This window comes from Delphinus delphis, chromosome 3 (assembly GCF_949987515.2).
Source record: "Delphinus delphis chromosome 3, mDelDel1.2, whole genome shotgun sequence".
In the NCBI taxonomy this organism is placed as follows: Eukaryota; Metazoa; Chordata; class Mammalia; order Artiodactyla; family Delphinidae; genus Delphinus; species Delphinus delphis.
The window spans coordinates 10,501,841-10,515,558 of record NC_082685.1 but is presented as its reverse complement, the minus strand read 5'-3'; the positions used below and the strand labels follow the sequence as shown (position 1 = coordinate 10,515,558).

At 53.4% G+C, this 13,718-nt stretch overlaps 2 protein-coding genes across 3 annotated transcripts; both read left to right on the top strand.

Moving 5' to 3' along the window:
• Positions 1-13: 13 nt before the first annotated feature.
• Positions 14-6,693, top strand: MRI1 (methylthioribose-1-phosphate isomerase 1). Of its 2 annotated transcripts, XM_060007873.1 has the most exons (7): positions 14-349; positions 425-663; positions 1,500-1,675; positions 2,987-3,163; positions 3,244-3,468; positions 5,185-5,345; positions 6,569-6,693. In XM_060007873.1, exons 1-6 carry the CDS (start codon positions 80-82, stop codon positions 5,328-5,330), a joined length of 1,233 nt encoding a protein of 410 aa, XP_059863856.1. In that variant the 5' UTR covers positions 14-79; the 3' UTR covers positions 5,331-5,345; positions 6,569-6,693. The 2 variants fall into 2 exon arrangements, with proteins under 2 accessions (XP_059863856.1, XP_059863855.1); XM_060007872.1 differs by lacking the exon at positions 6,569-6,693 and having other exon boundaries at positions 5,185-5,583.
• On the top strand, positions 6,623-9,670 carry C3H19orf53 (chromosome 3 C19orf53 homolog). The gene is made up of 3 exons (XM_060007878.1): positions 6,623-6,775; positions 6,853-6,908; positions 9,226-9,670. Exons 1-3 carry the CDS (start codon positions 6,679-6,681, stop codon positions 9,367-9,369), a joined length of 297 nt encoding a protein of 98 aa, XP_059863861.1. The 5' UTR covers positions 6,623-6,678; the 3' UTR covers positions 9,370-9,670.
• Positions 9,671-13,718: the final 4,048 nt, after the last annotated feature.

Here is a 13,718-nt window from a genome sequence, read left to right as displayed (position 1 = left end):
GCTAACTGCCCAGGTTTGGCGGAGAAGGTGAAGTAGGACCCGGCGCCTGGTCGGCGGGTCCCAGGAGCCCGCGAAGTTGATGTGCGCACGCTCCTCCTTCCGGGAGAGGTCCCACCCCTGGGGCCCTGGCCTCGCCTCCTGCGCCCTTTCCGGCCCCGCCTCTGGTGCGCGCGGCCAGCTGAGCCCCGGGAAAGGCGGTGATCGCGGCTGCAACAGCATGACTTTGGAGGCGATCCGCTACTCGCGGGGCTCACTACAGATCCTCGACCAGCTGCTGCTGCCCCAGCAGAGCCGCTATGAGGCGGTGGGCTCGGTGCGCCAGGCCTGGGAGGCCATCCGCGCTATGAAGGTGGGGTCGCTCGGTGGGACCGGGGTGGGGGGCTTCCCATGCCTGCAGTCCCTGACGCCCCCATTTCCCCACCAGGTGCGCGGCGCCCCAGCCATTGCGCTCGTGGGCTGCCTCAGCCTCGCCGTGGAGCTGCAGGCGGGCGCCGGGGGACCCGGACTTGCCGCGCTCGTGGCCTTCGTGCGCGACGCTCTGAGCTTCCTTGTCACCGCCCGGCCCACCGCCGTCAACATGGCCCGCGCCGCCCGAGACCTGGCCGACCTCGCAGCCCAGGAAGCGGAGCGGGAGGGCGCCACGGAGGAGGTGGTCCGAGAGAGGTAGAGGGGCCTTGTGCCAAGCGCTGCTTTAACCGGCGGCTATTCATTCTTTTTTTTTTGCACAACGACCCATGTTACAGATGGGGAAACTGAGGCAAAGTGCTCTTAGTCCAGTGCCACACAGGCAGGGCTGGGACTCACCACCGGACAGCGTGGCCCCGAGATCCTTGAACTCAATGCCCTGACTTTGACCTCCCTGAACGTCCCCAGCCCTATCTGCCCTTGGAGGCCCTTTTAAGTGCCACCTCATTTACCTAGTTTTTGCTTTTGAAGAATTTTGTTTCTAGCCCTCGTCCTCTCCCTGCTCTCTTCCCACTCTCTCCCTCCCCATCTGCTGCACAGATACTCTCCATGTTCCTTAACCCCCACCAGGGTCCCTTCTGCCTCAGGGCCTTTGCACACACCATTTCTGCAAGCCAGGTATCCATCTACTTAATCTCCTCTCCTTCGAATTTCAGGTTTGTGCCTTCCCCCCCCCCCCATATAATACAGCTCATTCCTGTCCTCTGTCTCCTGACTCCGCTGCCTTTTCCTTCACTTTATTGTCTGTTCATCACCTGCTTCCCCCACCTCAGTGTCAGCTCCAGAGGAGCAGAGATTTTTGTCTTGTTCACTGCTGTGTCCCCCAGCCCCTGACGCACAGGAGGTGCTTAGTAAGTGTGTCTGAAGAGCAAATGGAGTTACAGTCAGGTGGCTGTGGCAGAAGGGTCCAGACCCACAGCTGTGAGAGGCTTTCAGCAGGAGAGCTCCAGGAGAGCGGTGTTGGGCAGGGAGGAGGGGCTGGTGTGGGCCCTGAAGGCTTGTGACTTGTGCTCAGAGTCCCCTGTCGGCCCCAGAGTGATCCGCTGGACCGAGGACATGCTGGCAAAAGACCTCCGGGACAATCGGAGCATCGGGGACCTGGGAGCCCGCCACCTCCTAGAGCGGGCAGCCCCCGAGGGCGGCAAGGTGATAGTGCTGACCCACTGCAACACCGGTGCACTGGCCACTGCTGGCTATGGTACAGCCCTAGGTGAGTGGGCATCGCAGGGATAGGGGAGGGCCCTTTTTGGATGCAAGAGAAAGAAACCCAAACCCCCCCAAATGTGAATTATATACCCAAACCCCCCCAAATGTGAATTATACACCCCCCAAAATGTGAATTGATTAGTTTTTGTACAGAAACACTCAGGGGGTTGGCTTCAGGCATGACTGGATCCAGAGGCCCAAATAATAGCATCAGTGTCCATCTATCCGTATCCCTAAGATCTGCCCTCCTCCATGGTGGCATCACCCTCATGCTCCACTCGTCGGCCAGGGTTCAGATCACAAGGAAAAGAGCCTAGGGTCTCTATTCCGACAGTGTTAGAAAAGTCTCCTTGTACCTCGGGGGCTCGGATGGAGTCATCTGTCCATCTAGGATCAGTCACTCGATAGGCCTGGCCTGTGCCATGTGCCTAGAAAATGGGTGGGGGGAGTTCCCTGGCAGTCCAGTGGTTGGGTCTCAACACTTTCACTGCTGTGGCCCAGGTTCAGTCTCTGGATGGGGAAGTGAGATCCCACAAGCCGTGCAGTGCAGCCAAAAAAAAAATTAAATAGTTTTTAAATAAAAATAAAGTTAAATTAAAATTTAAAAGAAAGAAAGTGGGTGGGATGTGGACTCCAAGAGGACTGAGGGGTAGGGCGTAGCCCCCTAAAGAAAGATTAGGGTAGCTGTGACCAGGACCAGGGGGACTGGGTCCTGGAGTTCAAGGCAGCGGATTCCACCTGATCCTAAATTCTCCAGGAGGTTTCCCTACCTGCCTAGGTGCCACCCTTGGGCCTGGGGACTGAGGCTCTGATGGCAAGACATTCATTCATTCACTCAACAAATATCTATGCTTAATAAATGCTTATCTCCTGTGTACCCCATCATTCATACATGCATCCATTCCTTCAGTCACTCAACATTTATTAAGCACCTACTGTGTGCCAAGCACAGTTCTAGGAGTTAGGGACCCAGCAGTGGAGAAAGTAGATCAAATCTCTGCCATCAGGAGCAGGAAAATAGGAGGAACAGACACAGGAACAGAACAAATACGTATGATGCATTTGAAGGTGGTAAGTGCTAAAGAGAAAGAGTAGGGGTTGGCAGTGTGAGGGTTGCTCTGTGAGATGGAGGAATCCCGGAAGACCTCACGGAGAAGGCATTCTCTAAACACATTTGTACCAGGCAGAGAGAACAGCCACTGCAAGGGCCCGGGGGTGGGACTGCATGGTTTGGAGAACCATGCTGCTAACCAGTGGGCTGCCCTGCCCATCTGTCCCTTTGCATCTCATCCTCCCGGTGGGCTGGGCCCCACAGGTGTGATCCGCTCGCTGCACAGCCTGGGCCGTCTGGAGTGTGCCTTCTGCACGGAGACCCGGCCCTACAACCAGGGAGCCCGGCTGACGGCCTTTGAGTTCGTCTACGAGCAGATCCCCGCCACCCTCATCGCCGACAGCATGGCGGCAGCCGCCATGGCCCACTATGGAGTGTCAGGTCAGCAGGTGGGGGGTGCCAGTGGGCAGGGCTCCAGGCATCCAGGGCCCGGTGGTGACTCCCGGCATCTCATTCCCCAGCTGTCGTCGTGGGAGCCGACCGCGTGGTTGCCAATGGCGACACGGCCAACAAGGTGGGCACCTACCAGCTAGCCATCGCCGCCAAGCACCACGGCATCCCCTTCTATGTGGCTGCCCCCAGCTCGTCGTGTGACCTCCACCTGAAGACGGGCCGGGAGATCATCATTGAGGAGCGTCCTGGCCAGGAGCTGACCCATGTCAGTGGGGTCAGGATTGCGGCACCCGGTAAGCCATCCGCTCAGGGGGGGGCACCATAGGCCTGGGCACCTCTGTTGAGGCACCCTGACCCCTTCACAGGCAGCAGGTGGTATTTGGGGTGTCATCAGCCTTCTGGGACATAAGGTGCTCCTTCAAGCCATATTTTAGAGCAGACACGTCTTGGAAGTCAGATTCAAGGTCAGAAGATACAGCTAACGAGTTGGGAAGCCTTGAGCGCATTGCCTTGCTCTTCTCCACCTCTGTTTTCTCACCTGAATAAGAAATAAGAGTACCACCTGGCCGAGTGCTTATGAAGAGACAGATATTTCTCAGCCTCCCCACACTTCCTGGCTGTGTAGCCTGGTTGCCTAAAATTCATCCGTAAGAGCCCCATGAGCTGTTTTCATGACCTGCCTCATATACCCGAGGCGGTTCAGTGTAATTAACCCACGTGAAGTGGAGAACAGTGCCTGGCCCTTAGTGCTCGTTAAATAGTAACAAGTATGATCAAAAACCTTTTATAAAAAGGACCAGTTAGGGATAGGGAATTTGGGACTGACGTGTACACACTGCTATATTTAAAATGGATAACCAGCAAGGAGCTACTGTCTAGCATGGGGAACTGTATTCAATATCCTGTGATAAACCATAATGGAAAAGAATATAGATAGATAGATAATAAAAATAGATACATTCATTCTGAAAAAAAAAAATATTTTCTCGTGATTTTTTTGGTGCCCCTACTTTCCTGGAGGCTTAATTATTTAGCACTGATCAAAACCCATAAGACCATGGAAAGCAGAGTTGACAACCCACCGTGTCCCTGCCCCCAAGAAAGCTGGGTAACACGGGCCAGGTGCAGTCTGGGGACCCCGATACTCTGTTCTGGCCACGGATCACAGGAATGCAGACCCCAGGAGAACAGGTCTTTCTTCTGATTTTTCCAAGAGAAGCCTTACGTTTGTTATATGTTTGAAAGCTCCCACACTTGGAAAGCTGGCAGCTAATTCAGTGGTCTTAAAAAACTGTGAACCAGAGAAAACAGTTTGCAGCCTCTTGTGTAAGAGATTGTTATTCATTCAGCAAATATTTTTGAGCACCTGGCCAGTGCCAGGTGACATGATAGGGCCGGGGCAACAGGAGTGAAAAAAAACATAAAAGTCCCTGCCCTCATAGAGCTGACATTCCAGTGGGGAGACAGCCAACAAACAAGATAAATAACAAAATTCCAGTGTATGTTAGAAGGGGGTAAAGGCTGAGGAGAAATAAATGAGGCACAGAAGGATATGGGAAGTGTCTGTGCAGGGGGTGGATTAGACAGGGTTATCAGAGAAGTTCTCACTGAGAAGGTGATATTTGAGAAAAAACCTGAAGGCAGTGAAACATCAAGTCATGTGCGTATCTGAGGGAAAGCATCCAGGCAGAGGGCACAGCCCATGCAAAGGCCCTGGGGTGGATTCTTGGAGTTTCCTAAAGAAATGCCTGGAGCAGGCACAAGTGGGTGGATGTATATAAGACTTTGAAGGCTTCTTCTTAGACAGTGACAATCCAGGAATGTAGGGGGTCTAAATTCATTACTGGTATCAAAACCCATGCCTTCATGCACTTTTGGGGTGAGGATCTCTAGATTCTCAAGGATTCCCCAATCCCAAAAACCACTGTGAGTGAGACAGGTGACAATAGCTTGAGAACTTTCAATGAGCCTAATACCTGCCTTTCTTGCCTCCACCCTCTCCCCTGAAGGAATTGGGGTTTGGAATCCTGCCTTTGATGTCACCCCCCACGACCTCATCACTGGCGGCATCATCACAGAGCTGGGTGTCTTTGCCCCTGAGGAGCTCCGGGAAGCCCTAGGTGCCACGGTCACCCTAGATGGACCCCAGAAGTAACCAACCTAGCTGTCCATATCCTGCCCCCATTATTTTTATAATAAACTTATTGAATGGCCTGCCCAAAAGCTGACCTTGTTCCCCCAACCACAATTCTTCCCAGAACAGAGAAAGCAGACAGGGCCTTTGCATGGCTCTTAAGATCCCAGCAGCTGAAGTCAAGCTGCCTGAGTTCATATCGCAGTTCTACCGCCTTTTCTTTTTCTTTTTCTTTTTTTAATTAATTTATTTATTTTTGGCTGTGTTGGGTCTTCGTTGCTGCGTATGGGCTTTCTCTAGTTGTGGCGAGCAGGGGCTACTCTTCGTTGCAGTGTGCGGGCTTCTCGCTGCAGTGGCTTCTCTTGTTGCAGAGCACGGGCTCTAGGCGCTCGGGCTTCAGTAGTTGTGGCACACGGGCTCAGTAGTTGTGGCTCGTGGGCTCTAGTGCGCTGGCTCAGTAGTTGTGGCGCACGGGCTTAGTTGCTCTGAGGCATGTGGGATCTTCCCAGACCAGGGCTCAAACCCGTGTCCCCTGCACTGGCAGGCAGATTCTTAACCACTGCGCCGCCACGGAAGTCCTCCACCGCTTTTTCTGTTGTGTGATCTTGGCCAAATCACTTCACCTCTCCATGCTTTGTTTTCCTCATTTACAAAATGGAGACAATACTGGTACCTCCCTTTTTGGTTGCTCTCAGGGCTGGAATTAGGGCGACACCTCAGGTGCAAAATTTTAGAGGAGGCCCTGAGAAGCTCAGTAGTCAAGATAAAGAATAGCTTCATGCATTACTTTTGAAAAATCAAAATTAATGCAAAAACAATCCATGGTGAACAAAATATAAAGATATTAAATAGAACGAAACCCTGACCTTGCATATCCTGACCCTACTCCCTTCACTCCTGATACCAGCCCTCGTGCCAACAAAACTTTATTTACAACATCAAGTAGCCAGTCCACAGGCTGTATTTGGACGATTTTTCTTTGTATTAAAATATTATTTTTGAATGTTGAATATATCTTTATCTTGATAACTGAAGTTCGGGGCACCCCTTAAATTTTGCACCAGAGTGCCTCACTTGCCTGACCGTAAGTCCTAGACTTGAAGTTTATGTATAAAGAGCACAAAACAGCATAAGTTTTATAAAGCAGATAAGCACCCAGTAAGTGTTAGCTTATCATTATAACCTTTACTTCGAAATTTTTGCGCAATGCTGGCTATCATCGACCGTCGTGGGTAGTGGTCACTTTAACTCTTTGCCACGTTGTATCCCGTGAGCCATTCCGCCCTCCGGCCCCACTGTATCCCATCGTGCCCTGCGTTTTTCGTCTGCGACCTCCCACAGCCCCGCCTCTTCCGGTGCATGACTGATCATGGCGCAGGGGCAGCGCAAGTTCCAGCCGAGGAAACCAGCGAAGCGCAAGACAGCGGCGACAGCCTCGGAGCGGAACCGGGGCCCGAGGAAGGGCGGTGAGGAGCGGGCCGGGGACTGGGGGGCGAGGTGGGCCCGAGGTTCTCCGGCCTCACGAAATCGCATCTCTCCCCAGGTCTCGTTATCGCACCCAAGAAGGCACGCATCGTGCAACAGCAAAAGCTTAAGAAGGTGAGTTCGAGCGTGTGAGAGGCCCGGGATGGAGAACTCCCAGTGCTGTAAGCTTCAGTTTCCTCCCTTGTGCAGTGGGTACGGAAACATTACCTCCCAATCAGTGAGATTCCTAAACCCACGAGTGGCGCGCAAAATGTGTTCGGCACACACTGGCATCTTTCGCTGAAATTGTCCTCGTTAATAGACCCCGAGAGGGAAGGCAGCCTGGGAAAGGGGTGGAAAACCCCAGCTTTGCGAGAAGACAGTGCTGGGAGCAAAGCGCAGTTCCATCGACAGCTAGTGTATCTTCACCCTGAGCTTCTTAAAGAAGAAACGGTTGTAGTGATAGCACTTTTCTTCTAGAGTTGTAAGGATTCAATGCCATAGGACACCTGTAAATCCCTGAGAACAGCACAGGGCTGAAATAAACGTTTTTGTGGTTGTTTTTAAGTGTAGCTTTTTCGTGTGCGGGTGAATAGGGTTGATCTTATAAAGAAGTTGCAAAGAGATTTTTGTTAAGGTTGCAAAGAGACGTTACAAAGAGATCTGGTGGAGGCAGACCTGAATTCTAATTGTACAACACACACTAACTCACCCTATAATCTTGAGCAAATTGTTTAGAGCCTCAGTTTTTTGTTTTTTTGTTTTGGCTGCGCTACACAGCTTTCGGTAGTTCCCCGACCAGGGATTGAACCCCGTGCCCCCTGCAGTGGAAGATGGTATCTTAACCACTGGATCGCCAGAGCCTCAGTTTTCTTAGACCTGGGAACCCAGCAACCTGCTTACCTCCATGTCTCAGCCGGAGGGGGAAAGTGTCTCGTGAGCATCTCAAGCTCAGTATGTCCAGAACCAGGGTCCTGATCCTACCCCCACTGTGCTCCCCGACTCCACCATGATCCTGCCACAGTCCCTCCTTCCAGATACTCGGGATTCTCCCTTTCTCTCACATACAGGTTGGATCTCGTCCTTTTTGCCTTCAGGATTAATCTAGATTCCACCCACTTCCCACCTCTCTGACCCCCCAACCTGGTCCCATCCCATCATCTCCCACCTGGACCAGGGCAGTCACATCCTCCCAGATCTCCTGGCCCCGCCATTCCCCATAGCAGCCAGAGGGCACCTGTGAGCACCTGAATCAGGGCACTTCCCTTCTCTGCTCAGAACCCTCGGCGGCTCCCACCTCACTCAGGAAGAGCCCAGGTTCTCCCCACAGCCCACAGGACCCGGCACACTCTACTCCTGTCTTTTCCCTGCCCTCACCTCCTCCCTCTCTCCCTCCAGCCTCACTGGCCCCATAACTGCTCCTTGCCCCACCTCAGAACTTTTGCACTAGCTGTTTCCTCCGCCTGGATTCTTCTCCCGGAAATCTACACGGCTTCCTTCCTCCCAGTCAAGTCTGGCTGCAAGCGTTGCTTCTGAGCAGCTATCCCTGATGGCAACCCCACCCCATCCCTCACTCATCATCCCTTGTATTCTTTTCTCCATAGCAGCACTTGTCATCTGTTATCCTTCAACAGTTGACCAGAGGGACTTCACTGGCGGTCCAGTGGTTAAGACTCTGCGCTTCCACTGCAGGGGGCGCCAGTTCCAGTTCCGATCCCTGGTTGGGGAACAAAGATCCCGCATGCCACTGGGCGTGGCCAAAGGAAAAAAAAAAAACGGTTTACCAGAATTTGTCACTGACAGCTGTGTTGTCCACACACACTGAATGTCAGCTTCATGAGGGCAGAGGTTTTGCTGTGTCTTTGCTGTTGTTTCCCTTGCACCCAGGCGTGTGGTGACAGTCATGGTTGTCATGGTCATTGGAACTCACAGGTAGGGCAAGGGAGCAGTTTAGGTAATATGATTAAGCTACCAGTTTTGGACCCAAACACTTGGGTTCTGATTCCTGTGCCTTTACTTGCCTGCACCTCTTATTTCTCAGAGCCCCAGTTCACCATTAGCAAAGCAGAGACAAGGGGAGGCTGCCCGCCTGGAGGCTGAGGCTGGGGACTCTGGGCGTGCTGGGTTCCAATCTCCCATCACTCACATGATTTGGGAATCCTGGGCAAGTGCCTCCTCGCTACATGTGCCTCAGTTTCCCCAGCTGTAAAGTGGAAATGGGCAGAGGTTTAGAAGCTGAGATCCAGAGATGAGAAGGGGTTTTTCGGTGTGCAATGTTCCCAGGGTATGGGGCAGAAGCAGGACTTAACCCCCAGCCACCAGACTCTCAGGTGTTGTTTCGGGGGGAGTTGCTGATCCAGCCCCTTGTGAGCTCACAGGAGAAAGGGCAGCAGACCAGGCCCTCCCTCCCGCCTCAGGTCCCAGTCTGATTGTGCCATGGTTGCTCCCTCAGAACCTGGAGGTCGGGATCCGGAAGAAGATCGAACATGATGTGCTGATGAAAGCCAGCACCAGCCTGCCCAAGAAGCTGGCGCTGTTGAAGGCCCCCACCAAAAAGAAGGCAGCAGCCCCCGCCTCCACCAAGACGCCTTCCTAAGGATGCACCCCAGCAGAGGCCATCACCGCAGCCCCGTCTGTGCTCAGACCTGTGCAGGGAGGAGAGGCCGTGCTCCCCAGAGCCTTGGGTTGCGCCTCAAACTTTACTGGGGCCCTGGCCCGTGAGCACGTGATCAGCGGGTCAGAAGTGCACTGGCTGGCTTCCCAGCGTGCCAAGGCCAGGCCAAGCTCAGGCCAAGGCCAGGAGGATGCCTTCACCAACTTCCTGTGTCGCCCTACCCCTCCCCACATCCTGTCTCCACTGGTTTAACCCGGAGCAATAAACCTGACTTTGTCATTCCTCCCACGGTCACATGCTCCTGTGAGCGGGACGTGCTGGGGCCTGCGGCCAGGTGCCCCGACCAGGTCATCCCCAGCAGTTTCCACAGGAGACTAGCCACGTGCCGGAGAAGGACGAATGGGCTTCTGCACCTCCAGCCTGGGAGCCAGGGGAGAGTGTTCTTTCCTCCTGCCTTGGGTGACTCACCTACATACCCTCCACGGACATGCCTGTGTCACCCCCTCTGCCGGGGACCGGCCAGGTAGCCTAGTGAGTCACTTTCCCATCTGCAGGACAGGTACTGACACCACCTTGTAGAGTTAAAATGCCGATTAAACCAGAATGTGCTTATAAACTTCTCAGTGCCACCTCGATCTTTAAAGAAAGTCATAAGTCATAACAGCAAGTAGGAAGCACTGCCTGTGGCCCAGCCACTGCTCTGGTGCTTTCTACACATCCCTTCAGTCCTCATGATGCCCAGGTCAGGTCACATTAACATTCCAGAGCAGGGACTTGAACCCGGCACTGGCAGAGCCCCAGTACGTGTTCTCGGCTGCCCATCTGCTGCCTCTCTTAACAAACCAAGTTTCTGTTCTGTTCCGTCCTGGGCTCCCCTCCCCTAAAACGTCTGTGCCTGTGGGATCGGCTGAGCCACTGTCTCTGGAGGGAGGTGGGAGTGCGGTGGCTGTTCCCCTGAGGTGGGTGACTGAACTCCCAACATTTTTCTTAAAAGCAAGGGACAGACACTGGAAAACAGTTTGGTGGCTCCTCGGTAAGTTCAGGCTGCAGTTACCACGTGACCCAGCCGTTGCCCACCAGGCACACACCCCAAGGGATCGAACACAGACTCAGTATCTCGCACACGTACGTTCACAGCAGCACCGGTCATGGTCACCCAAAGGTGGTAGCAACCCAGATGCTGCCAACAGATGACTGGATAAGCAAAGTGTAGTTTATCCACAGGATGGAATATTATTCAGCCATAAAACAGAGTGATACAGTTCACCATGGGTGAACTTGGAAAACATTCTGAAAGAAGCCAGACACAAAAGGCCACATAATGTGTGATTCCATTCATGTGAAATGTCTGGAAGAGGCAAAGCCATAGCGATGGTGGTTCCCTATGGGGCGCCAGGAACTGGGGGAAGGGCAGTGGGGAGTGACAGCAAATGGGTATGGGGTCATCTCTGGGAGGTGATAAGGTTTTGAAACTAGATAAAGTTGGTGGTTGCAAATGTTGTGAAGGTGCTAACTGCCACTGAATTATACCCTTCTAAATGGTGAATTTTCCATGTGAGTTTTAACCCCCGGAAAAGGCAGGAACGGTAATTTCACATGCAAAAAAAAAAAAAAAATCCTGATTTACATCTCAAAAACACAGGAATTGTGGCAGCAGAGCCCTAATTTGATGGCGAGACTTCACAGTTTGGAGTTGTCTGGGGCCCGGGGCTCAGGGTTTCTGTTAGGGGGAGGAGAGGGGCGGAGGATGGGGCCCAGGCCCGGGACTGGAGGGCAGGGCTGCCGCTTGGCTCTGTGATGCCCGGAGTCTACCGTTCCTTGAGCCCCACCTACAGGACCTGGACCCTCCTGCCATCTGCCCACCTCACAGCAGTCTCTCCCCTAAGCAGACAGCGAGTGACTTCTGCCCTTTGATATGGAGTCGCTTTGCACGTTGGGCATCTATTGTGCGCCTACTGCATGCCAACCTCTGGGCTAGGTAGAGCTGAGAACTGACATTTTAGTGGGGAGAACAGAAAGCAAGGAAGCCCCAGGCCACCCCTTCCAGACCCCCGCCTCCACCCAGTCCTGCCCCCTGGCCTTTTTCACCTCCTGTTCCTTCCCCCTCCCAGGTGTCCCCTGCTCCTGGAAGGGGTCACTCTGTGCCACTCTCGTCCGTTTTCTACTCTGCATCTTTGTTGTGTCTCCAGCACCTGGAACAGCGCACAATAGTTGCTCCAGGAACAGGTGTTTGTTGAATGAAGGAAGGAAGGAATTGTTTCTTTCTGCAAGGAACATTTTGCGTCTCTGTAGATCAGTTCTGACCATTCAAAGCGTCATCGCTATACAGCACGTCCTTCCCTTCCGGGTTAGCTGGTTCATAACAGCGTCTTTGAACTATTTCACAGCTCCATCCATGAATTGTAAGCAACTGATAGCAATACAGAACCACTCTTATCTGCTCATTCTGGCCCACGCAGCTGAGGTTCCATTGACAGCCCTCCTCCCCTGTGGAAAAACCAATTTGCCTCCATTCGCACATTTATTTACTCAAATAGTCTGATCTGTTGTGAAAGCGCCCGTTTTCCGGACTCTCTTTTGAACCTCCTGTAACATCTGCCTGGTTCCCACAGGAGTTCAATACGAAAAATCTTAACACGTGTTCGTCTCTATTTGTCGGTGAGAGCCTTGACTGCACCCGCTTTTGAAAATTATCTTTTAACCTTTCTATCTGGAATCTCGAAAGGGTGAGGGGTGGGACCGGCTGGGCTCTGGGCGCCATCTGGCGCTTCCCTCAGCCACCAGGAGGCGCCTCCAACCCGGGCCAAGCCCACTGCCGCTGGCGGCGCCCGGGCTGGCCAAGGACTCCTGTAAACTGGCTCCCTTTGTCCCTCTGACGCCAGCCCCTTTGAGGGGGACCCCAGGGGTGAGGAAAGGCATTCAGGTGTGACAGGTTTCGGATCTGGAATGTCAACCCACCTGTTCCCTCTTCACCCCACTCCCTCGGCCTCCCCAAACAGCCTCACTTTCCCACCACCTCCACCCTCCACCCCATCACTGACCTGGGTGACTTTTCCCTCCCATGCTAGGTCCTTCCTAGCATGTGGGTCCTGCCCACAAATCCCCCATTAGTGTCGCAGCCAAGAGCCCCAGACTTTGGGAAATCCCTACACCTCTTGTTCTCTTCAGCAAGTCCCTTTCTGAGCCTCAGTTTCTTCATCTGTTAAATGGAGACCCTAACACCCCTCCCTGAGTGTGGAAATGTGGGAAGCCTGAAGACTGTGACAGCTGCCTTTGTTTTCCTGGACGGGGAGGGAAGCCCAGTTCCAGCCACTCAGCCTGTCTACTCCCTGCCTTTTCCCCTGCCCCTCCCCACTCCCCAGGGCCAGGGCAGTCATTAAATGTTGCTTTTCAGACAATTATTCCTGCTCAAGCCTTTTCCTCTCCTGCCTCCACCTTCCCCCTCTGCCTGGAATGCCCATTTTTCCTGGCAGGGCCCTGACTCTCTGCCCATGAACTTGTGTTCCAAAAGGGAAGAGAAGAAATGTAAGAAGCAAATCTTGCCAGCTGGGCAACCCAGAGGGGCTGCATCAGGACCAGGAAGTAAAACTGCCCTGGCTGGTTTCCTGCCTGAGTTAACAGGGGCATTGGGGTGCTTCAGGGGGGTTGGCAGAGGGAGGGACCCTCAGAATGTTAGGATGGGGTGGCATAGAACTGGGGGGTGGGGGGGCCGTGGGCCCCCTCATCCCAGCCTTCAGAGTCACCCTGTTTCTCATGGGTCTTGATGTCAGTACACATGTGGGTTTGGGGTCAGGAGCTGTGGATGCCTAGACAGTGAGCTCACAGTGGCAGGCGGGATAAATGTGGTTCCATTTTCCTGAGGCCCAAACTCACTGGCTACACTGAGAAGGGAGCACTTGCGGGTAGCTAGAACACCCCTTGCAACGTCACCCTTCCTAAAAGTGTTGCTAGGAAGAGGGTAGGCGTGAAACAGTCTTGGAGACTTCATCCTGGAGGCAACCCCCATTTTCCCAAGGGCCTTTCTGACTTCTCACATTCTCCAGGGATTGCTGTGTGGCCTTGGGCAACTTTCTGACCCTCTCTGGGCCTCATTGCCCTCATCTGTAAAATCGGAGGAACGGAATAGAATGTTGGTGTTTCCCAAACTGTGCATTTGATCCCCAGCCAATGTGACAAGACCAGCCCACCCACCAGGGCTTGAATGCTGGCCCTACCCTTTCCTGCTGTGGACCTAGGTTAAGTCACCTGACCTTTCCGTGCCTCAGTTTTCTCATCCATGAGATGGGGATGATGAAAATATTAGTATCTCTTGTGAGAGAATAAAATAAAAC

What these genes read in the sequence shown, in the direction of transcription:
- MRI1 (XM_060007873.1), top strand. Translation starts at nt 80, where the DNA reads ATGTGCGCACGCTCCTCCTTCCGGGAGAGGTCCCACCCCTGGGGCCCT. An exon ending in AGGCCATCCGCGCTATGAAG is followed by an intron (nt 350 to 424) that starts GTGGGGTCGCTC and finishes TTTCCCCACCAG; the next exon opens with GTGCGCGGCGCCCCAGCCAT. An exon ending in GGTCAGGATTGCGGCACCCG is followed by an intron (nt 3,469 to 5,184) that starts GTAAGCCATCCG and finishes TCTCCCCTGAAG; the next exon opens with GAATTGGGGTTTGGAATCCT.
- C3H19orf53 (XM_060007878.1), top strand. Translation starts at nt 6,679, where the DNA reads ATGGCGCAGGGGCAGCGCAAGTTCCAGCCGAGGAAACCAGCGAAGCGC. An exon ending in CCGGGGCCCGAGGAAGGGCG is followed by an intron (nt 6,776 to 6,852) that starts GTGAGGAGCGGG and finishes ATCTCTCCCCAG; the next exon opens with GTCTCGTTATCGCACCCAAG. An exon ending in AACAGCAAAAGCTTAAGAAG is followed by an intron (nt 6,909 to 9,225) that starts GTGAGTTCGAGC and finishes TTGCTCCCTCAG; the next exon opens with AACCTGGAGGTCGGGATCCG.